At 37.6% G+C, this 27,944-nt stretch overlaps 1 protein-coding gene across 1 annotated transcript in view; it reads right to left on the bottom strand.

Annotated features, from left to right (window-relative positions):
* Positions 1 to 27,944, bottom strand: part of KCP (kielin cysteine rich BMP regulator) — a 565,655-nt gene that overhangs the window by 98,626 nt on the left and 439,085 nt on the right. Inside the window, 4 exon segments of the mRNA XM_053716343.1 lie at positions 15,031 to 15,124; positions 18,564 to 18,646; positions 18,744 to 19,014; positions 25,658 to 25,837. Of these exon segments, the coding sequence (XP_053572318.1) occupies positions 15,031 to 15,124; positions 18,564 to 18,646; positions 18,744 to 19,014; positions 25,658 to 25,837 (628 nt within the window).

Genomic DNA, 27,944 nt, shown 5'->3' with positions numbered 1-27,944 from the left:
AGACAATCCAGCAAGCAATAAGAAAGAGACCCCAAGGATGGTTTTTACAACTACTTTTGACAGAGGAAAGAAACCATTGGCTGACTCAATCCGCAATAGGTGGGAAATTTTGGGCACGGACCAAACACTGCCCTTTGGACATATGGATCCACCAATCATGGGGTACAGGCGGGGCAGAAGTCTGAGGGACATACTAATGCAAACAGACCCGCAACATAGTTACACCAAGAAATGGCTAAAAACTAACAAAATGGGCTGTTACAGATGCAAGGGTTGCACAAAAAGGCATTTTATCACCTGCACTACTAGCTATGTTGTATACCTATTGAGCTGTTGCTGTGGACGTTTTTATGTTGGCAAAACAACAGACAACGCACGCTTAAGAATGGCAAACCATCGCTCAGCTATACGTACTGCCATTGACAAAGGGACCTCGGACCAACCGGTGGCAAGACATTTTTTGCAAGCAGGACATAAGGTAACTGATTTACGCTTCATCTTAATTGACCACGTCCCCCCCCTCAGGCGCGGTGGTGACCGTGGTAGAACTCTCTTACAGATGGAGGCTAGATGGATTCATAGACTGGATACCATCTACCACAGAGGATTAAACATGTCAAATGATTGGCACTGTTTTCTCTGAAGGCTTGACTGGTGACATGGATAGATGTCCATATATACAACAAGATATTCATATTGACAGTACTTAGAGTATTAGATACGCTTGCTCTCCTGATGGTATGGAGCAACTTTACCATGTATATGGTATATTGAACCACAGGTGCCATGTTCTGAACATCCTGAATTTCTACTCAGTTGGCATACCTATCCAGTGTTTGCGACCCCCCCCCCCCCCACTGTGTTTATTTATCTTTATCTCAACTTAATTTACCTTGATTGCCAGATGTATACAGTGGGTCAATGATATCCCTTTTGAGATCCTTCTGTACGAGTAACTTTCTCGGGCACAAGATAGTATATTATATGTGTCATAAGTTGGGTTATGTAGGGTTGCTAGACCATTCATGTATTGGATAGTATACACCAGTCACAGATTATGCAGCCTATCCTATATACTGTTATCCCTTCAATAGGTAATATGTTATAACACTGGACACAACCACACTCTAATGATACCGGGGTTAATATATGATACTCTATGACAGCACCTAACTACCCCCCTTGGTTAAAGTAGTTGCCGGGGCTGATGTAATATTGCTCCAATAAGACACAACAGGCAATCTGCATTTAGAGATAATTCACTCAATCATTTTTTAATGCATCAAGTTTAACCTATATTGTATTGCTCATTTGGATATTGGCCAATGAATTCTTTCCTGCTCTATCGTAGCTTTTTAGCCACCTCTGCCCACCGTTATCTTAACACATAGTGGAATACATGATATATTATTAGCTTACATGATATGAAATGCTTATGCCCATATACACCTAAGATCATACTAGATCACATTGCACTTATTTGGTGTGTTTTCTAACATACTTCTAGGCCAACTATGGATTGTTTCTGGCCCTATATCGGAACACATAGAGTCTCCGATGGGACACACACACAAGCGGCTCTGCATAGCTCGATTTGTTTACTCCTCAGTCACTCCGTGACGTAGTAACGCCCACTTAGTGACTGACAGGCTATGCTAATTAGCCATGCGGTCGGGTTGGAATTTTCACTTGCGAGATGCAGGGCTGAGCCGCGCCTGTTCCGTGGGTAAGTTTTTTCTAACACACTTGACATGAAGTACAGCTAACACGTACAGTGGGGAAAAAAAGTATTTAGTCAGCCACCAATTGTGAAACTTCTCCCACTTAAGAAGATGAGAGAGGCCTGTAATTTTCATCAAAGGTATACCTCAACTATGAGAGACAAAATGTGGAAACTAATCCAGACAATCACATTGTCTGATTTGGAAAGAATTTATTTGCAAATTATGGTGGAAAATAAGTATTTAGTCAATATCAAAAGTTCATCTCAATACTTTGTTATATATCCTTTGTTGGCAATGACAGAGGTCAAACGTTTTCTGTAAGTCTTCACAAGGTTGTCATACACTGTTGCTGGTATGTTGGCCCATTCCTGCATGCAGATCTCCTCTAGAGCAGTGATGTTTTGGGGCTGTCGCTGGGCAACACGGACTTTCAATTCACTCCAAAGGTTTTCTATGGGGTTGAGATCTGGAGACTGTCTAGGCCACTCCAGGACCTTGAAATGCTTCTTACGAAGCCACTCCTTCATTGCCCGGGTGGTGTGTTTGGGATCATTGTCATGCTGAAAGACCCAGCCACATTTCATCTTCAATGCCCTTGCTGATGGAAGGAGGTTTGCACTCAAAATCTCACGATACATGGCCCCATTCATTCTTTCATGTACACGGATCAGTCGTCCTGTTCCCTTTGCAGAGAAACAGCCCCAAAGCATGATGTTGCCACCCCCATGTTTCACAGTAGGTATGGTGTTCTCTCTCCTCCAAACACGACAAGTTGTGTTTCTACCAAACAGTTCTACATTGGTTTCATCTGACCATATGACATTCTCCCAATCTGCTTCTGGATCATCCAAATGCTCTCTAGCATACTTCAGACGGGCCCGGACATGTACTGGCTTAAGCAGGGGGACACGTCTGGCACTGCAGGATCTGAGTCCCTGGCAGTGTAGTGTGTTACTGATGGTAGCCTTTGTTACGTTGGTACAGCTCTCTGCAGGTCATTCACTAGGTCCCCCCGTGTGGTTCTGGGATGTTTGCTCACCGTTCTTGTGATCATTTTGACCCCACGGGGTGAGATCTTACATGGAGCCCCAGATCGAGGGAGATTATCAATGGTCTTGTATGTCTTCCATTTTCTAATTATTGCTCCCACAGTTGATTTCTTCACGCCAAGCTGCTTGCCTAATGCACATTCAGTCTTCCCAGCCTGGTGCAGGTCTACAATTTTGTTTCTGGTGTCCTTCGACAGCTCTTTGGTCTTCACCATAGTGGAGTTTGAAGTGTGACTGTTTGAGGTTGTGGACAGGTGTCTTTTATACTGATAACAAGTTCAAACAGGTGCCATTAATACAGGTAATGAGTGGAGGACAGAGGAGCCTCTTAAAGAAGAAGATACAGGTATGTGAGAGCCAGAAATCTTGCTTGTTTGTAGGTGACCAAATACTTATTTTCCACCATAATATGCAAATAAATTCTTTCCAAATCAGACAATGTGATTGTCTGGATTTGTTTCCACATTTTGTCTCTCATAGTTGAGGTATACCTATGATGAAAATTACCGGCCTCTCTCATCTTCTTAAGTGGGAGAACTTGCACAATTGGTGGCTGACTAAATACTTTTTTTCCCCACTGTATATTCTGTATAGCATTTCTGTAGCCATGTCCCATACGATAATATAAGATTTTGTCACACTGGCCAGGGATCTCAACACGGTGAAACACGGGCCGTTTAATACACTGGTTGCGTGGGACATAGTACACGGCTTTGCGAGCCCAGGGGGCTTGACACATATTATTTGATCTTTGACATTTGTAGTTACCGGAATGGCCGGACACATCTCACATAGTCAATGATTCCCATAGGATATGTTTGAGCAAGCTTTAGGTGAGTGTGGGGAACATTGATCTCACAGTAGCAGATCTTATATGAAAACTTTAGCTACTTACTTCAAATCTAAGATGTTTTAAAAGCCTATGCTGTTATACAAGGTTATAAGGTTTATGGCTCATGTGAACATTTTTTCTGGTAATGTGATACAGAAATGACAATAAGGTTTGTCTACAATGAAGTTGTTAAAGTGATTCCCTTTGTGCATACGGTTTAATTTGAATCTGTGTATGATCAATCAGTGCTTGTCCTAATATATGTTAATCCTCTGAGACTATGTCATTATTTGATTATAACTGTATTCCTGTAATTTCTCATATCTACACCCTTGTATATATATCACTATTCAGCTATGAGGTAATGCAAGATGTTTGCATTTGCAGTTTGTTGTATTTTTGATTTTTTGTTTTTCTGTTTTTTGGTGGTACGGTCATTAGGCCTTGTGTATGTGTCACCATGGTGATTATGTTTTTGGCGCAATGTTTGAAGTTTGTGATGGGTGGGGCTAGTGCTATATATTGCACACTTTGTTCACTTGCACTGTTATCTGGTCTGAGGAAGGGGTCTGTGAACCCCGAAACGTTACCATAATAAAGATATAAAGGTTTCTTTAACCAAATCCAGCGAGTGCAGTCCCTTATTGGATATAGACTATATATATATATATATATATATATATATATATACACGCACACAAACTGCAGAATATGTAAACACTGCATTAATATATACACAGTACTCAATATATACACACTACATTATATATATATATATATATATATATATATATATATATATATATATATATATATATATATATATATATATATAATGTACCGTCCAAAGTACAGTGTTACCCTCCTATGGACATCTGCCTGGGTGCAAGCATGCAATGGATATTCCTGGAAAAACGGATGCACTCTCAGGTCTTTTAGTGAAGAAAAATAAGCAATCTTTAATGGAACGTTTTCAGGGACTTCCTCCCCATCATCAGCATAAACATGAAGTGCAATAAACAAGCATATATACAAATAAAGTGATTAAACAATTTCAAATACCTGTGTGAGTTAATATGTTTTCAGTGAAGTAGCGCCAAACAGTATGTGTAGAACGCATATCCTGCGTTCCACTGTGTAAACCGGAAGGAGTGAAAGTGGTTGTATTTCCGGTTATTACTACAAAGTATAATAGAATAAAATAACTTAAATGTAATTCGTCAACTGTGACATATAACATAAAACATAATAGTGTACATAGCTGTCCGTAATATTTATTGCTGCAAGCTATATTTATATCACTCTCTATGCAGCGTGTGTCTAAGTATGGGATGTGCTGGAAGTCAGGCCCCTCCAGAGGTAGACTACTCAGCACAGGGCGTACAACCTGTTTTGGGGGGGGACACGGAGGTGATCCCCTCTAATCAACAGTACTTGGTCCCCCATAGCCAGTTGCCCATACACACTCATATAGACTTAAATTATTGAGCAAACTTATTGACAACATTTACCTATACCAATATCCAGACGAAGACTTCACTCTATAAGATACAGGAAATTAACCATCAAGGGCACCATGGAGCCATATAGCAGCGAACTACGGACAGATAAAGCACTAGGGGCTGGAAACAACCCCCGCTACATATAAACCCCACTCCAAGCACCATATAAGTCAGGTTGTGAATGGACATTCAAAAGGGTCACTAAATTGGGACTACTATATAATTAACATTCCATTTAAAATTTAAAATTTGAAGGAAATTCTTATTTATCAATATGCCTAAATATTTATCAATATGCCTAAAAACGGATCTAACAGTTTGTTCAACATTTGCGTAGAAAGTTTGAACTAACAAACTATCAGCAAGGGAAATGCATGACGTGTAGGGATAGCTATAGCTTAGATCTTATAGATCAGTTATGACATAATACATAACAGTACAAAAACCAATTTACACAACACAAACACTTAGTGTACATAGAAGTAACAGCACCAGAGATGCTTTTACTTATTTATTTTTGACTTTATCTTTATTTTTATTTTATTTTTTTATTTATTTGTATATAGTAGTATGCCCACATAGGTACTCAAGTGATGGATAAAGATTGAGTATAGATAGGGATGGAAACCCCTATAGAGTACTAATTGGATATCATTTCTTCACATACCCCTGACAAGTGTAGCCCTTTAATAATAGGTTGGCACAAGAATAGTCAACATATGGGCCTCTGGGAATGTAGAAGACATACCTAGCACACAGACTAACACGCTAAAGTAGATCCATTAGTTGTTGGTTACCATGCCAATTAAAGAAACAAATTATTATCCCAAACGTGGCAAATAGAACCATCCGCCAAGTAGATCCGGCATTAGCCGGTCTCCATGCCAACCAGGACAACACGGCGGTCCCCATACAAAGCTTAGACACGATCGTGAGACATTGATGTAAGACACTAAGAAGGGTCGAGCACTAAATGACAATATGTAGATGTGCACACTAATTCACACTACACGGGCACATATGTGGAAAGAAAAGGGGTAACATCCCATACTTAGACACACGCTGCATAGAGAGTGATATAAATATAGCTTGCAGCAATAAATATTACGGACAGCTATGTACACTATTATGTTTTATGTTATATGTCACAGTTGACGAATTACATTTAAGTTATTTTATTCTATTATACTTTGTAGTAATAACCGGAAATACAACCACTTTCACTCCTTCCGGTTTACACAGTGGAACGCAGGATATGCGTTCCACACACACTGTTTGGCGCTACTTCACTGAAAACATATTAACTCACACAGGTATTTGAAATTGTTTAATCACTTTAATTGTATATATGCTTGTTTATTGCACTTCATGTTTATGCTGATGATGGGGAGGAAGTCCCTGAAAACGTTCCATTAAAGATTGCTTATTTTTCTTCACTAAAAGACCTGAGAGTGCATCCGTTTTTCCAGGAATATATATATACACACATAAACTGCAGAATATGTACATGGTAACATTGTATATGAGGTATTTCTGGGGAAAATGCGAGCGGGGAATCTTGCCTAGATGTTCTAATTTCCTATGCAAATACTGTATTTACATTGATTTAATTTTCAGACATGGAGGATTTTAATTTCAGGTTTTTATCCCCCCCCCCTTAATTTTAATGAATTTTGGTTTAACCTTGAAAATAGCTTTACCAATGCAGCAACCAGAAATCTATCTCCTACTGATGAGTTTCAAAAAGAACAAAACAGGCTGTCTAGGAGTGATTTCTGGTTTGCTGTAATAATCCTGTTAAAAGGATAACGGTGTTAAAACAGTATTTTGAAGCAAAAAAACTGAGAATTTGCATATCTAATTTGCATATCTTACCCAGAATTCCCTTGTGCAATGGTAACATTGTATATGAGTTATTTCTGGGGAAAAAGCGAGCGGGGAATCTTGCCTAGATGTGCTAATTTCCTATGCAAATATTTACATTGATTTAATTTTGAGACATGGAGGATTTTAATTTCAGTTTTTTATCTGCCCCCTTAATTTTAATGAATTTATATCACACACACAAACTGCAGAATATGTATACACTGCATTAATATATACACAGTGCACAATATATACACACTACATCATTTATACACACAAACTGCACAATATATACACACTACATCATATATACACACAAACTGCACAATATATACACACTATATCATATATATATACACACAAACTGCACAATATATACACACTACATCATATATACACACAAACTGCACAATATATACACACTATATCATATATATATACACACAAACTGCACAATATATACACACTACATCATATATACACACAAACTGCACAATATATACACACTATATCATATATATATATACACACAAACTGCACAATATATACACACTACACCATACAGTACATTCACACAAAATGCACAATATATACACACTACATCGTATATACACAGGTACAATATATACACACGTCATCATATATACACACAAACTTCAGAATATGTACACCCTGCATTATATATACATACAAACTGTACAAGTTATACACACTACATCATATATACACAGTACACAATATATACACACTACATCATATATACACACTACATCATATATACACACAAACTGCACAATATTTACTCAATACATCATATATTCACACAAACTGCACAATATATACACACTGCATCATATATACACACAAACTGCACAATATATACACACTGCATCATATATACACACAAACAGCACAATATATACACACTACATTATATATATACACTACATTATATATATATATACACACAAACTGCACATTTACACAATACATCATATATACACACAAACTGCACAATATATACACACTATATTATATATACACACAAACTGTACAATATATACACACTACATTATATATATATATATATATATATATATATATATATACACACACACAAACTGCACATTTACACAATACATCATATATACACACAAACAGCACAATATATACACACTACATTATATATATACACTACATTATATATATATATACACACAAACTGCACATTTACACAATACATCATATATACACACAAACTGCACAATATATACACACTATATTATATATACACACAAACTGTACAATATATACACACTACATTATATATACACACAAATTGTACAATATTTGCACACTACATTATATATACACACAAATTGTACAATATATACACACTACATTATATATACACACAAACTGCACAATATATACACACTACATCATACATACACACAAATTGTACAGTATATACACACTACATCATATATACACACAAACTGCACAATATATACACACAAACTACACAATATATTCACACTACATTATGGGCTCAATTTATCAAGCCCCTACGGCTGCAAGTTCTCACAAGAACTTGCTCGCCGTAATTTATCAAGCAGTGGTCACCAGACCGCTGCTTCCCTAAGCTCGACCGAGGAGATTGACAGCTCCTGCCCGCGCGTGATTGACTGTGATCGGGTAGGGGGTGGGATTGCATGCGAGCGCAAAATTGTGCTCGTGTGCAATGTTAATTACCTGCGGGTAATTTCGCCCCGCCACAGGCGAGCTGAGGCGTACAGGGGCGCGTATACGTGCCCCTGTACCCCTCAGCTTTGATAAATCTAGCCATATATATTCACACAAACTGCACAATATATACACACTACATTATATATACACACAAATTGTACAGTATATACACACTACATCATATATACACACAAACTGAACAATATATACACACTACATTATATATTCACACAAACTGCACAATCTATACACACTACATTATATATACACACAAATTGTACAATATATACACACTACATTATAAATACACACAAACTGCACAATATATACACGCTACATTATATATACACACAAATTGTACAATATATACACACTACATTATATACACACACAAACTGCACAATATATACACACTACATTATATATACACACAAACTGCACAATATATACACACTACATTATATATACACACAAACTGCACAATATATACACACTACATTATATATAATCACAAACTGCACAATATATAAACACTAAATTATATATACACACAAATTGTACAATATATACACACAAACTGCACAATATATAAACACTATATTATATATACACACAAACTGCACAATATATACACACTACATTATATATATATACACACAAACTGCACAATATATACACACTACATCATATATACACACAAACTGCACAATATATACACACTACATTATATATACACACAAACTACACATAATATATACACACTACATTATATATACACACAAACTGCACAATATATACACACTACATTATATATACACACACAAACTGCACAATATATACACACTACATTATATATACACACAAACTGCACAATATATACACACTACATTATATATACACACAAACTGCACAATATATACAAACTACATTATATATACACACAAACTACACATAACTACATTATATATACACACAAACTACACATAATATATACACACTACATCATATATATACACACAAACTGCACAATATATACACACAAACTACACATAACTACATTATATACACACACAAACTACACATAATATACACACTACATTATATATACACACAAACTGCACAATATATACACACAAACTACACATAACTACATTATATATACACATAAACTACACATAATATATACACACTACATTATATATATACACACACAAACTGCACAATATATACACACTACATTATATATATACACACAAATTGTACAATATATACACACTACATTATATATATACACACAAACTGCACAATATATACACACTACATTATATATACACACAAACTGCACAATATATACACACTACATTATATACACACACAAACTGCACAATATATACACACTACATTATATATACACACAAACTGCACAATATATACACACTACATTATATATACACACAAACTGCACAATATATACAAACTACATTATATATACACACTACATTATATATACACACAAACCAGTGGCGTAGCGTGGGGGGGGCCACAGGGGCGGTTGCCCCGGGTGCAAAATTATGGGGGGCGCAAAAGCCTCCACCAGACAGTAGACTGTTGTGACAGTCCTAGACTCCAGCTGCGATTTTAGCAACCCTGCTGTTCTGTCTTGAGTCACTCTCAGTCTTAATCAATGCAAGTGTGAACTTCCATTGTTTGTCACTTTGTCAGTGTCGTCTGAGTCGTCACGGTCTGTGAGTCTCAGTCTGTGCTGCCGGCGCCTCCTGTAAGTGTGTGTAAATGTAATCTACTGTTTATCCGACTCTACAGTTTAGACCACTAGCACGGCGCAGGTGGATCCTAACTCCTCCCACTCCCAGCGCGCAGGTCAGGAGGGACTGAGGGAGCAATAAGTGGGGGAAGAGCCTGAGCCTGAGGACTGTCTCTAGCGCGTCGTGCCTGGTGCCTGCCCTGCCCGTGACTGTATATTGAAGGCTGGACCGGTAAGTAATTTGGGGAGGAGAGGAAAGGGATGTCGGTTGTGGCAGCGGCTTAGCCTTAGTGGCTATATATTTCTTGACTACAAATTGTCAGGACTCAGAGGACTGAGAGGAATGTTAACTGTTGGGAGGCTGGGGTGTAAAGGTGAGCTCAGTGTTCTCTTGGGCCTGGGTAGGAATAATCTGTCTGTAATCCTGTGTTGCTGAGCTCTGCTCCTGCTCCTCTCATCAGTCTGGATGCAGTTTGGCTGCAGTTACGTCTCAGGCTGGCCGCTGTGAGTTTCCATAAAAGTCCTGCTCTCAGGTCATCTACCGCATGCTACCCCCTGCATGAGAAACCACTTCATTCCTGGGCTCTAGATTGTGTGTGAGAAGGGGGTGGTACACTTGTGCATTTGCATTAGAGAGGAAATACAGATACATGGCTTACTGCAATGTCTATCTGCAGCAATATATCAATAAGTTAGAAATACTCAGCAGTGAAAGATAAAGGAGCCAATGAATTAACAAAAGGTAACATTTTCTGAACTTTTGGGATTTTTTCAAAACAGACAGCATCTTGCTTCAAATAGGATGTACATAATGCCAGCAAAGTTAGTTGTACATCATCAAATGTCATTTACAACTGTATTTTATACCAAGGTAGCAATAAAAGGGGTATGGAACCATTAATGTTTTTTGCATATAAAATATTTTTGCAAATAATTGCAGTTTAAAAAAAAAAAAAAAGTTAGGTTAAAGGGACATAACAGTGCTATATCATTTCATTACACTATTTCATGTTTCTGTGTTTAAGCCCTACAAAGGGGTTAAACACATGGTTAACTATGAGCTCAACCCCTGTATGAACAATAATAGTTATATGGAATGTGCACAAAAAATATCCTTTACCATCTATAAAGTTTTACTTTTGTATGAAAAATCTTAGCACTGTATCTTTACTACTCTTCTTTGATATTGACCTTTAAATTTCCTGCAGATCAGTTGGAACCCTCAGGAAAAAAAAGTTTAATGAATATTGGAAATTGTAACAAGTTTAATTTGTTTTATATGTAATTAAAACAAAAACCTGTCTCCTAAGTTGTTGAGCTGGCTCCTAGATTCAAAGCAAATTTGCCAATCCCTACTGTACTGGTGCTAATGGGTTAGGGGGGCGCAATTCTTACCTTGCCCTGGGCGCTGACAATCCACGCTACGCCACTGACACAAACTACACATAATATATACACACTACATTATATATACACACAAACTGCACAATATATACACACTACATTATATATACACACACAAACTGCACAATATATACACACTACATTATATATACACACAAATTGTACAATATATACACACTACATTATATATACACACAAATTGTACAATATATACACACAAACTGCACAATATATACACACTACATTATATATACACACAAACTACACATAATATACACACTACATTATATATACACACAAACTGCACAATATATACACACAAACTACACATAACTACATTATATATACACATAAACTACACATAATATATACACACTACATTATATATATACACACAAACTGCACAATATATACACACTACATTATATATATACACACAAATTGTACAATATATACACACTACATTATATATATACACACAAACTGCACAATATATACACACTACATTATATATACACACAAACTGCACAATATATACACACTACATTATATATACACACAAACTGCACAATATATACACACTACATTATATACACACACAAACTGCACAATATATACACACTACATTATATATACACACAAACTGCACAATATATACACACTACATTATATATACACACAAACTGCACAATATATACAAACTACATTATATATACACACAAACTGCACAATATATACGCACTACATTATATACACACACAAACTGCACAATATATACACACTACATTATATATACACACAAACTGCACAATATATACACACTACATCATATATACACACAAACTGCACAATATATACAAACTACATTATATATACACACAAACTGCACAATATATACACACTACATTATATATACACACAAACTGCACAATATATACAAACTACATTATATATACACACTACATTATATATACACACAAACTACACATAATATATACACACTACATTATATATACACACAAACTGCACAATATATACACACTACATTATATATACACACACAAACTGCACAATATATACACACTACATTATATATACACACAAATTGTACAATATATACACACTACATTATATATACACACAAATTGTACAATATATACACACAAACTGCACAATATATACACACTACATTATATATACACACAAACTACACATAATATACACACTACATTATATATACACACAAACTGCACAATATATACACACTATATCATATATATATACACACAAACTACACATAACTACATTATATATACACATAAACTACACATAATATATACACACTACATTATATATATACACACAAACTGCACAATATATACACACTACATTATATATATACACACAAATTGTACAATATATACACACTACATTATATATATACACACAAACTGCACAATATATACACACTACATTATATATACACACAAACTGCACAATATATACACACTACATTATATACACACACAAACTGCACAATATATACACACTACATTATATATACACACTACATTATATATACACACAAACTGCACAATATATACACACTACATTATATATACACACAAACTGCACAATATATACAAACTACATTATATATACACACAAACTGCACAATATATACACACTACATTATATACACACACGAACTGCACAATATATACACACTACATTATATATACACACAAACTGCACAATATATACACACTACATCATATATACACACTATATTATATATACACACAAACTACACATAACTACATTATATATACACACAAACTACACATAATATATACACACTACATTATATATACACACAAACTGCACAATATATACACACTACATTATATATACACACAAACTGCACAATATATACACACTACATTATATACACACACAAACTGCACAATATATACACACTACATTATATACACACACAAACTGCACAATATATACACACTACATTATATACACACACAAACTGCACAATATATACAAACTACATTATATATACACACAAACTGCACAATATATACACACTACATTATATATACACACAAACTGCACAATATATACACACTACATTATATATACACACAAACTGCACAATATATACACACTACATTATATATACACACAAACTGCACAATATATACACACTACATTATATATACACACAAACTGCACAATATATACACACAAACTACACAATATATACACACAAACTACACATAACTACATTATATACACACACAAACTGCACAATATATAAACACTACATTATATATACACACAAATTGTACAATATATACACACTACATTATATATACACACAAATTGTACAATATATACACACTACATTATATATACACACAAACTGAACAATATATACAAACTACATTATATATACACACAAACTACACAATATATACACACAAACTGCACAATATATACACACTACATTATATATACACACAAACTGCACAATATATACACACTACATTGTATATACACACAAATTGTACAATATATACACACTACATTATATATACACACAAATTGTACAATATATACACACAAACTGCACAATATATATATACACACTACATCATATATACACACAAACTGCACAATATATACACACTAACTACACATAACTACATTATATATACACACAAACTGCACAATATATACACACTACATTATATATACACACAAACTGCACAATATATACACACTACATTATATATACACACAAACTGCACAATATATACACACTACATTATATATACACACAAACTGCACAATATATACACACTACATTATATATACACACAAACTGCACAATATATACACACTACATTATATATACACACAAACTACACATAATATATACACACTACATTATATATACACACAAACTGCACAATATGTGCACACATTTCATATGAAACAGGGGTAAAAAATGATGCTTAATATGCAGAGTAATAAATCATGCTTAGCATATTGAGTATATATATATATAGTAATCATTTCCCTCTCTATAGTGCACAGACAGCTCATTTTACAAACAGTAACTCACCTCTGCAACGGGGACAACAAGCTCCAGGGTCTGTCACCTGCTGGGTGCAGGGCAGTGACGGGCACAGGGGCGGCTCACATTTCACTTTACCACTCTGAAAAGGGCAGATCATGTCCTGTTATTAACTAATTCACTTCCTTACAAAACAGATCACTGCTGGTGAAGCCAAGAGCAGTGTAACCTTGTGACACACATGTAATAAGGAACCTGCTCATATGTGCTATGTCCCATGAGGCTGTGTCAGCTATAAATACAGAGGGCAGTCATAGGACATGACAATGTGATTAGTGAGTGAGACTCATAACGATAATCCTTAGCATGTCCTGAAGTTCCCTGGCACTCACTGTAACAGGGCTGGAACCCATAATGCCCTGGTGCATTACCCTCAGCCACTCTAAGTTAAAGGGACATGACAATGTGCTAGCTATATACAGAGATTAGTGAGTGAGACTCATAACGATAATCCTTAGCATGTCCTGAAGTTCCCGGGCACTCACGGTAACAGGGCTGGAACCCATAATGCCCTGGTGCATTACCCACCAGCCACTCTAAGTTAAAGGGACATGACAATGTGCTAGCTATATACAGAGATTAGTGAGTGAGACTCATAACGATAATCCTTAGCATGTCCTGAAGTTCCCGGGCACTCACGGTAACAGGGCTGGAACCCATAATGCCCTGGTGCATTACCCTCAGCCACTCTAAGTTAAAGGGACATGAAACCCAAAACATTTATTTCATTAGTTATGTAGAACATACAATTTTAAACAACTTTCCAGTTTACTTCTTTTATGACATTTGCTTTATTCTCTTGGTATCATTTGTTGAATGAGCAGCCATGTTCTACTGGTTGCTTATTGAACACATGAGTGAGCCAATGACAATCAGTATATATATGCAGTCACCAATCAGCAGCTTAGCACCCAGGTGCTTTGCTGCTCCTGAGCTTACATAGATAAAGCCTTCAACAAAGGATAACTAGAGAAGAAAGCAAATTAAATAATAGAAGTAAATTGGAAAGTTGTATAAAATGGTATGTTCTGTCTAAATCATGAATGTCTAATTATTACTTTACTGTCCCTTTAATTGCAAAGTTAAAAATCAATAGTCCAACAGGTACTAATGGGGATATTTGCATTTCCAATTCTATTGGAACTAAAAATAAAATTTAACGGACACTCAGGTAGATTACGAGTTGTACGTTTGTGTTTTAACGCTGAAAAAATGGCCATTTCAGCGTTAAAACAGTAACGTAGCCATTACGAGTCTTGTCGGTATAGCTCTACCGCAAGCCTTTTAGCCTGTAACATAACGTCAGTCCCGCACTCAAACAAATGACGTTTGTTCATGGGATTCCCATAGTGCTGCCATTACAAGTTTTGCGGTGAGGCTAAACAGCTTGCGTTACACCCTATACCGACACGATCCGTACCGCCATCTGAGAGCAGTAGTTATGAGTTTTACGCAACAAAATTGTTACACAAAACTCATAACTAAAGTGTTACAAAGTACACTAACACCCATAAACTACCTATTAACCCCTAAACCATAGCCCTCCCACATTGCAAACACTATATTAAAGTTATTAACCCCTAATCTGCCGCTCCCAACATCGCCGCCACTAATAACATTTATTAACCCCTATTCCGCCGCTCCCCTACATCGCCTACATTATACTAAAGTTATTAACCCCTATTTCCCTGCACCACATCGCCCACACTATAATAAATCTTTTAACCCCTATTCCGCTGCTCTTCGACATCGCCGCCATTAAATAAAGTTATTAACCACTAAACCTCTGGCCTCCCACATCACTACCACTAAATAAACCTATTAACCCCTTAAACCGCCAGCCCCCACATCGCAAGAACCTAAATTAAAGTATATTAACCCCTAAACCTAACCCTAACACCCCCTAACTTTAACATAATTAAAATAGAGCTAAATTAAAGTTACAATAACTAAATAATACCTATTTAAAACGAAATACCTGTGAAATAAAACCTAAGCTAGCTACAATATAATTAATAGTTATACTGTAGCTAGCTTAGGTTTTATTTTTATTTCACAGGTAAATTTGTATTTATTTTAACTAGGTAGTTAGTAAATAGTTAATAACTATTTACTAACTAGTCTACCTAGTTAAAGTAAATACAAACTTACCTGTGAAATAGGAATAGGGGTTAATAGATTTATTATAGTGTGGGCGATGTTGGGGTGCAGGGGAATAGGGGTTAATAACTTTAGTAGTATAGTGGCAGCGATATCGGGAGTGGCAGATTAGGGGTTAATAACATTACGTAGGTGTCGGCGATGTCAGGGGTGGCAGATTAGGGGTTAATAACATTACGTAGGTGTCGGCGATGTCAGGGGCGTCAGATTAGGGGTTAATAACATTATGTAGGTGTCAGCGATATCGGGAGCGGCAGATTAGGGGGTAATAACATTATGTAGGTGTCAGCGATATCGGGAGCGGCAGATTAGGGGGTAATAACATTATGTAGGTGTCAGCGATATCGGGAGCGGCAGATTAGGGGGTAATAACATTATGTAGGTGTCAGCGATATCGGGAGCGGCAGATTAGGGGTTAATAACATTATGTAGGTGTCAGCGATATCGGGAGCGGCAGATTAGGGGGTAATAACATTATGTAGGTGTCAGCGAAATCGGGAGCGGCAGATTAGGGGTTAATAACATTATGTAGGTGTCAGCGATATCGGGAGCGGCAGATTAGGGGGTAATAACATTATGTAGGTGTCAGCGATATCGGGAGCGGCAGATTAGGGGGTAATAACATTACGTAGGTGTCAGCGATATCGGGAGCGGCAGATTAGGGGTTAATAACATTATGTAGGTGTCAGCGAAATCGGGAGCGGCAGATTAGGGGTTAATAACATTATGTAGGTGTCAGCGATATCGGGAGCGGCAGATTAGGGGTTAATAACATTATGTAGGTGCCGGCGATGTCAGGGGCGGCAGATTAGGGGTTAATAACATTACGTAGGTGTCAGCGATATCGGGAGCGGCAGATTAGGGGTTAATAACATTATGTAGGTGTCAGCGATATCGGGGGTGGCAGATTAGGGGTGTTTAGACGTGGGGTTTATGTCAGTGTGTTAGGTTTAAACGTAACTTTTTTCCCTATAGACCTAATGGTGCTGTGTTATGGAGCTTTTCATTTCGCGATTGCAGGTGTTAGATAAAAACCTAACACTCTCTCCCCATTGATGTCTATGGGGAAAGCGTGCACGAGCACGTCAAAGCAGCATTTGTATTTTGTGCGGTATGGAGCTCAACGCAAACATATCGCACGCACAAGGCGGCTTTTTAAAAACTCGTAATGGCAACGCTATAGAGGGTGAAATAACGCAACATCTACCATCTATAACGCAAAACTTGTAATCTAGGTGAAAGTAAATAAAAAATATACATTGTGAAGTTATTGTTTTGTTATTTTTACTATAAATAATGAAACCTTTTTAAATTGCAATCACAAAGCTTTTCATCTCCCTGAATGGAAGTTGCTCACTTACCTGGCAGGTACACTGAGTGCACGGATCTGAAGGGGGCACCCAGCGAGCGCCTTCCTTATACTCTTTCCCAAGGAACCAGCACACTGAGGAACCAGAGGAGAGACTGGTGTAAGTATGATGTACATGTCGTCGTCATTATACACTATTACTCTCATATTACTCGTCTATGTCCTCGATTACCTGCACATTCTTTGCAACACTGTCCTGGTCTACTGATCGGGTTGGCACATAAGATTTGAGGACACACCACATGGGTGCAGGTAACGCTGCCATCTAAACACACGCAGCGCTGGCAGGGGTCAGATGTTGAGGTGAAGGTCTGGCGATTAGCGTATTCCTGGCCCTCATACATGCAGTGATTACACACAGGACAACAGGCTGAGGGCGAGGAGGGTACAGGGTGGCTGCATTCCTGGGCACACTGCACCCGCTGGCAGGTCACCTGCTCATTCTGTGAGAAGAAAGAAGATCATTCTTACCTAACAATAAATGCACATACAGCACTTCAAGCATCAGATTTAGTAATAGAAGGCAGCAGATATGAATTCATACAGTAGTTTTACATAATCAGCAAGTACATAACAAAACGCAATATCACTTAGTCTGAATTTTAAAATGATAAGAAGATATTTTTCTGACAAATTTTAAAATTGACTTCAATTTGCCGGCCCCTGTATCATGTGACAGCCATCAACCAATCACAGACTCATACACATATAAACGGGGAACTCCTCAGTTTAAATATAAATCATGAAAGTTTAATTTAATGGTTTAAAGTTTAATGGAGCAGGAACACACTTTAAAAAAGGGTTGAACTCTATCTCCCCACCCGCCACTGAGAGGTTGATTTCCTATTTTCCCATCTTGTTTACATAGACTTTCTGTAGCTATTCCTGCAGTACTAACATTTTTAGAATACGAGGGCCGGAAGTAGCCACGGCCCTTGGTTCTGGCCGCCCTTATACAAACGAATGAATGCTAATATATAATCTATACGGTATATTTAAAAATCATTTAATCTATTTAATGAAATTAAATATATTTTATACATCTTGAGTAGACCCGATAAGGTGCCATTCCTGTATGTCAGTTATATGTCCATATATCAGACCTCAGTTCAGACTACAATGCCTATAGCCACAGAATACACTTGTACATTTCAGACCTTAGGCCAACATCAGACCAAAGTATCCCGTCACTTTGCCCAGGACACTCTCACTGTCCCTCTGTGTCACCTTGCCCAGGACACACTTACTGTACCTCTGTCAGTGTCACCTTGCCCAGGACACACTCACTATTCCTCTGTCAGTGTCACCTTGCTCAGGACACACTCACTGTCCTTCTTTCAGTGTCACCTTGCCAAGGACATACTCACTATTCCTCTGTCAGTGTCACCTTGCTCAGGACACATTCATTGTTCTGTTAATGACATCATACTCAGGAGACATTCTCGAGAAAAATCCCCTATCCTGTCAGTGTCACCTTGCTCAGGACACACTCACTGTCCTTTCAGTGTCACCTTGCCAAGGACATACTCACTGTCCTCCTTTCAGTGTCACCTTGCACAGGACACATTCATTGTTCTGTTAATGACATCATACTCACGTTGCTCGAGACAAATCCCCTATCCTGTCAGTTTCACCTTGTTCAGGACACATTCCCTGTCCCTTTGCCAGTGTCCGTGTCCCTTTGCTCGGGACACACTAACTGTCTCTCTGTGTCACCTTGCTCAGGGTACACTCACTGTATCTCTGTGAGTGTCACCTTGCTCAGGGTACACTCAATATATCTCTGTCAGTGTCACCTTGCTCATGGTACACTCAATGTATCTCTATCAGTGTCACCTTGCTCAAGGTACACTCACTGTTTCTCTGTTAGTGTCACCTTGCTCATGGTACACTCACTGTATCTCTGTCAGTGTCACCTTGCTCATGGTACACTCAATATATCTCTGTCAGTGTCATCTTGCTCATGGTACACTCAATATATCTCTGTCAGTGTCACCTTGCTCATGGTACACTCAATATATCTCTGTCAGTGTCATCTTGCTCATGGTACACTCAATATATCTCTATCAGCGTCACCTTGCTCAAGGTACACTCACTTTTTCTCTGTTAGTGTCACCTTGCACATGGTACACTCACTGTATCTCTGTCAGTGTCACCTTGCACATGGTACACTCACTCTATCTCTGTCAGTGTCACTAGGGTTGCCACCTGTCCCTTAAAATACAGAACACTTATAAGTTACACATGCTGCAGGGTGTGCAGGGAGGAACATGAATAGTGTTGTCCAGAAACACAATACATGTTCCTCCCTACACACCCTGCAGCATGTGTAACTCATAAGAGTCCAGGAAAACATGGCTGAAGTGGCAACCCTGAGTGTCACCTTGCTCAGGGTACACTCACTGTATCTCTGTCAGTGTCACCTTGCTCAGGGTACACTCACTGTATCTCTGTCAGTGTCACCTTGCTCAGGGTACACTCACTGTATTTCTGTCAGTGTCACCTTACTCAGGACACTCACTGTATCATTGCCAGTGTCACCTTGCTTAGGGTACACTTACTGTATCTCTATCAGTGTCACCTTCCTCCGTGTACACTCACTGTACCTCTGTCAGTGTTACCTTGCTCAGGGTAAACTCACTGAATCACTGTCAGTATCACCTTGTTCAGGGTACACTCACTGTATCTCTGTCAGTCTCACCTTGCTCAGGGTACACTCACTGTAACTCTGTCAGTGTCACCTTGCTCAGGGAACACTCACTGTATCACTGTCAGTCTCCCCTTGCTCAGGGTACATTCACTGTATCTCTCTCAGTGTCACTTTGCTCAGGGTACACTCACTGTATCTCTGTCAGTGTTACCTTGCTCATGGTACACTCACTGTATCTCTGTCAGTGTCACCTTGCTCAGGGTACACTCACTGTATCTGCCAGTGTCACCCTCCTCATGGTACACTCACTGTATCTGTCAGTGTCAGCTTCCTCATGGTACACTCACTGTATCTATGTCAGTGTCACCTTCCTCATGGTACACTCACTGTATCTATGTCAGTGTCACCTTGCTCATGGTACACTCAATGTATCTCTGTCAGTGTCACCTTCCTCAGGGTACACTCACTGTATCTCTGTCAGTGTCACCTTGCTCAGGGTACACTCACTGTATCTGTCAGTGTCACCTTCCTCATGGTACACTCACTGTATCTATGTCAGTGTCACCTTGCTCATGGTACACTCCCTGTATCTGCCAGTGTCACCCTCCTCATGGTACACTCACTGTATCTCTGTCAGTGTCACCTTGCTCATGGTACACTCACTGTATTTGTCAGTGTCACCTTCCTCATGGTACACTCACTGTATTTGTCAGTGTCACCTTCCTCATGGTACACTCACTGTATTTGTCAGTGTCACCTTCCTCATGGTACACTCACTGTATTTGTCAGTGTCACCTTCCTCATGGTACACTCACTATATCTATGTCAGTGTCACCTTGCTCATGGTACACTCACTGTATTTGTCAGTGTCACCTTGCTCATGGTACACTCACTGTATCTCTGTCAGTCTCACCTTGCTCAGGGTACACTCACTGTATCTCTGTCAGTGTCACCTTGCTCAGGACACTCTTGCTATCCCTCTGGCAGGATCACTTTGTTCAGGACACACATATTATCCCTCTCTCAGTCTGTACTGATAAATAACGAGTTTACGAGATTACGAGATTTGCGGTAAGGGGGTGCACTTGCACTTGTTGTCACGCTCACTTTCCTACAGCGCTGGTATTACAGGTTTTTATAAACCCGGCGTTATCAGGCAAGAAGTGAGCATAGAGCAAAATTGTGCTCCATACCGCACTCCAATACCAGCGCTGCTTAAGTCAGCGATGAGCTGGTTACGTGCTCGTGCATGATTTCCCCATAGACATCAAAGGGGAGAGCCGTCTGAGAAAAAGTCTAACACCTGCAAAAAAGCAGCGTTTAGCTTAGATTCCTATGGGGAAACTAAATTTATGTTTACACCTAGCACCCTAACATGAACCCGAGTCTAAACACCCCTAATCTTACACTTATTAACCCCTAATCTGCCGCCCCCCACAATGCCAACACCTACATTATATTTATTAACCCCTAATCTGCCGCTCCGGACATCGCCGCCACTATAATAAACATATTAACCCCTAAACCGCCGCACTCCCGCCTTGCAAACACTAGTTAAATATTATTAACCCCTAATCTGCTGTCCCTAACATCGCAACCACCTACCTACATTTATTAACCCCTAATCTGCCGCCCCCCACGTCGCTGCCACTATACTACATTTATTAACCCCTAAATCTAAGTCTAACCCTAACACCCCCTAACTTAAATTTAATTAAAATAAATCTAAATAAAAATTCCTATCATTACCTAAATAATTCCTATTTAAAACTAAATACTTACCTCTAAAATAAACCCTAAGCTAGCTACAATATAACTAATAGTTACATTGTAGCTAGCTTAGGGTTTATTTTTATTTTACAGGCAAGTTTGTATTTATTTTAACTAGGTAGAATAGTTACTAAATAGTTATTAACTATTTACTAACTACCTAGCTAAAATAAATACAAATTTACCTGTAAAATAAAACCTAACCTAAGTTACACTAACACCTAACACTACACTACTTTTAAATAAAATACCTAAATTAAATACAATTAACTAAAATTAAATACAATTACCTAAATTACAAAAAAAACAAACACTAAATTACACAAAATAAAAAACAAATTATAAGATATTTAAAATAATTACACCTAATCTAATAGCCATATCAAAATAAAAAAAGCCCCCCCAAAATAAAAAAAACCCTAGCCTAAACTAAACTACCAATAGCCCTTAAAAGGGCCTTTTGTGGGGCTTTGCCCCAATGAAATCAGCTCTTTTACTTGAAGAAAAAAATACAACCAACCCCCCAAATAAAACCCTAACTAAAAAAAAACTAAGCTCCACATTGCCCTGAAAAGGGCATTTGGATGGGCATTGCCCTTTAAAGGACATTTAGCTCTATTGCGGCCCAAATCCCTAAACGAAAAATAAAACCCACCCAATAAACCCTTAAAGAAAACCTAGTACTAACCCCTGAAGATCCACTTACAGTTTTGAAGATCCGACATCCATCCTCAACGAAGCCGGGAGAAGTCCTCATTGAAGCGGCAAGAAGTCCTCAACGAAGCCGGGAGAAGTCTTCATCCAAGCCAGAAGAAGTGGTCCTCCAGATGGGCAAAAGTCTTCATCCAGACGGCATCTTCTATCTTCATCCATCTGGCGTGGAGCGGGTCCATCTTCAAGACATCCGGCACGGAGCATCCTCTTCCAACAAAGTCTTCTTCCAGAATGAATGTCTCTTGCTGAATGAATCAGCCAATCGGAATTAAGGTTGAAAAAATCCTATTGGCTGATGCAATCCTTGTTGGAAGAGGATGCTCCGCGTCGGATGTCTTGAAGATGGAAAATGCCATCTGGATGACCACTTCTCCCAGCTTGGATGAAGACTTCTCCCGGCTTTGTTGAGGACTTCTTGCCGCTTCGATGAGGACTTCTCCCGGCTTCATTGAGGATGGATGTCGGATCTTCAAAACTGTAAGTGGATCTTCAGGGGTTAGTGTTAGGTTTTTTCAAGGGTTTATTGGGTGGGTTTTATTTTTAGGTTAGGGCTTTGGGCCGCAATAGAGCTAAATGCCCTTTTAAGGGCAATGCCCATCCAAATGCCCTTTTCGGGGCAATGGGGAGCTTAGATTTTTTTAGTTAGGGTTTTATTTGGGGGGTTTGGTTGTGTGGGTGGTGGGTTTTACTGTTGGGGGGGTTATTTGTATTTATTTTTCAGGTAAAAGAGCTGATTTCTTTGGGGCAATGCCCCACAAAAGGCCCTTTTAAGGGCTATTGGTAGTTTAGTTTAGGCTAGGGTATTTTTTTATTTTGGGGGGGGCTTTTTTTATTTTGATAGGGCTATTAGATTAGGTTAATTAGTTTAAATATCTTGTAATTTGTTTTTTATTTTGTGTAATTTAGTGTTTTTTTTTTTGTAATTTAGGTAATTGTATTTAATTTAGTTAATTGTATTTAATTTAGGTAATTTATTTAATTGTAGTGTAGTGTTAGGTGTTAGTGTAACTTAGGTTAGGTTTTATTTTACAGGTAAATTTGTATTTATTTTAGCTAGGTAGTTAGTATATAGTTAATAACTATTAAGTAACTATTCTACCTAGTTAAAATAAATACAAACTTGCCTGTAAAATAAAAATAAACCCTGAGATAGATACAATGTAACTATTAGTTATATTGTAGCTAGCTTAGGGTTTATTTAACAGGTAAGTATTTAGTTTTAAATAGGAATTATTTAGGTAATGATAGTAATATTTATTTAGATCTATTTTAATTATATTTAAGTTAGGGGGTGTTAGGGTTAGACTTAGATTTAGGGGTTAATAAATATAGTATAGTGGGGGCGGCAGATTAGGGGTTAATAAATGTAGGCAGGTGGCGGCGATGTTAGGGACCGCAGATTAGGGGTTAAAAATAATATTTAACTAGTGTTTGCGAGGCGGGAGTGAAGCGGTTTAGGGGTTAATATGTTTATTATAGTGGCTGCGATGTCCGAGCGGCAGATTAGGGGTTAATAATTTTATTTTAGTGTTTGCGATGCGGGAGGGCCTCGGTTTAGGGGTTAATTGGTAGTTTAAGGTTTTAGTGTACTTTTTAGCACTTTAGTTATGAGTTTCATGCTACAGCTTTGTAGTGTAAAACTCATAACTACTGACTTTAGAATGCGTTACAATTCTAGACGGGATAGGGTGTACCTCTCACTTTTTGGCCTCCCAGGACAAGCTTGTAATACCGGCGCTATGGAAGTCCCATTGAAAAAAAAAGACTATACGCAATTTGCTTAAGTTGATTTGCGGTAAGGCCAAAAGAGTGTGTGGTGCCCCTAAATCTGCAAGACTCGTAATACCAGCGGTAGTGAAAAAGCAGCGTTATAACCTAACGCTGCTTTTTCACCTTACCGCAAAACTCGTAATCTAGCCGTTTGTTTGTTGTTGACTGACTTTCAGACTCACCCGACAGGAGCACTTAGTACAAATGTCCCCTGGAAGCTGGAAGTTTTCTCCGCTCTGATAGACACGGCCACTGTGTTTGCAGATGCCAGTGCAGCGTGGGCAGCACTCACCCGGTGGGGTGATAGGGTATAGACAGGTCGCACGGGGGCATGGCACAGGCACACACGTCACTTCCCCATTCTAGAAGACAAAATAATTACACATTTGCTGCATCAAATCTGCTCATTTCTGTGCCCTTTGCCCTTACTCCAGCATTGCTTGTTCTCTGTGCCTTACCATCCAACAACCCTATTCCTTGTGTTTTATCTATTTGCCCCTCATTATGCCCCTTTGTCACATATATGTGATTTGCTGCTCAGCCTGCGTATAGGGGACGTTCTAGACTGTAGGGTGTAAAATGATGATCTCATGTTCTTATATCCAATTCCCTCTTCTCAGTCATTTACTGTTCTGCATAGAGCACTGGACATGTGTAAAAGACACTGGCCTGAGGTTCATTGTAGATTTGAGGGTATCACAGTAATAAACAGGGGAGCATAAACTGCAAATGGTTTGTACCCCCCATTGACACCTGGTTACAGTGCAATGCACAGCTCCTGATGGTTCTCATAGCTATAGCTGTATATTGTTTTTTTAGTTTTGTAATCATTTCTTATTCCATGTTATATTGGCATCTGCAATACATATACTGTACATGTGTAAGTTGATGTAATATTACTAAAATATTTGGTAAAGTAACAAGTGCATATGTTATTACAAATGGGTAAATAAAGTGAGAAAGTCAGTAGAATTGTTGGCTTGTTGAAGGTAAAAACACGTTGCAGTAGATTGCTGAAATTGTAGGTGTATCACGTAGTTCTATAAAGAATATTAAGGAAGAAATGCATTGTGGGGATAGTTTGAACCAAAAACGGAAGAGCCAGAAGGATTTGAGATATCTGCACTCAAAGGGTTAGATTATGAGTGGAGAGGTTGTTTGCTCTCCAGCGCGAGCGTTAACTCGGCTCAACTTTGGCTTTTTTCGTGCGTTGGGTAGCGAGTGTATTCGTTTTTGCAATTACCCAACGTGTGCAAAAAGCTGAAGTTACAATATCCCATAAGCTTCAATGAAGTGCGCTAACCCGACATGAAATATTAATATTACACATTTCAATGTTCTTAACATAGCAGAATATGTTCTATTTATTCATAAATACATATTTCTAGATTTTTAACTGATGGTTTTGTGGTAAATTATATCGGAATGCGAAATTAATAACAAAATTACGATTTTTGACCAATGGATCTAATAATTTGTCAAGGTACTGTATATGTGTGTGTGTGTATATATATATATATATATAGCAGCTTACTGTATATGTGTGTGTGTGTATATATATATATATAGCAGCTTACTGTATATGTGTGTGTGTGTATATATATATAGCAGCTTACTGTATATGTGTGTGTGTATATATATATATATAGCAGCTTACTGTATATGTGTGTGTGTATATATATATATATAGCAGCTTACTGTATATGTGTGTGTGTATATATATATATATAGCAGCTTACTGTATATGTGTGTGTGTATATATATATATATATATAGCAGCTTACTGTATATGTGTGTGTGTGTATATATATATAGCAGCTTACTGTATATGTGTGTGTGTGTGTATATATATATATATAGCAGCTTACTGTATATGTGTGTGTGTATATATATATATATAGCAGCTTACTGTATATGTGTGTGTGTATATATATATAGCAGCTTACTGTATATGTGTGTGTGTATATATATATATAGCAGCTTACTGTATATGTGTGTGTGTATATATATATATATAGCAGCTTACTGTATATGTGTGTGTGTGTATATATATATAGCAGCTTACTGTATATGTGTGTGTGTGTATATATATATAGCAGCTTACTGTATATGTGTGTGTGTATATATATATATATATAGCAGCTTACTGTATATGTGTGTGTGTATATATATATATATAGCAGCTTACTGTATATGTGTGTGTGTGTATATATATATAGCAGCTTACTGTATATGTGTGTGTGTGTGTATATATATATAGCAGCTTACTGTATATGTGTGTGTGTGTATATATATATATATAGCAGCTTACTGTATATGTGTGTGTGTGTATATATATATATAGCAGCTTACTGTATATGTGTGTGTGTGTATATATATATATAGCAGCTTACTGTATATGTGTGTGTGTGTATATATATATATATAGCAGCTTACTGTATATGTGTGTGTGTATATATATATATATAT

The sequence above is a fragment of the Bombina bombina genome, chromosome 6 (genome assembly GCF_027579735.1).
Source record: "Bombina bombina isolate aBomBom1 chromosome 6, aBomBom1.pri, whole genome shotgun sequence".
In the NCBI taxonomy this organism is placed as follows: Eukaryota; Metazoa; Chordata; class Amphibia; order Anura; family Bombinatoridae; genus Bombina; species Bombina bombina.
The sequence above is the reverse complement of the archived record's forward strand: the minus strand, read 5'-3'. Positions and strand labels throughout refer to the sequence as shown.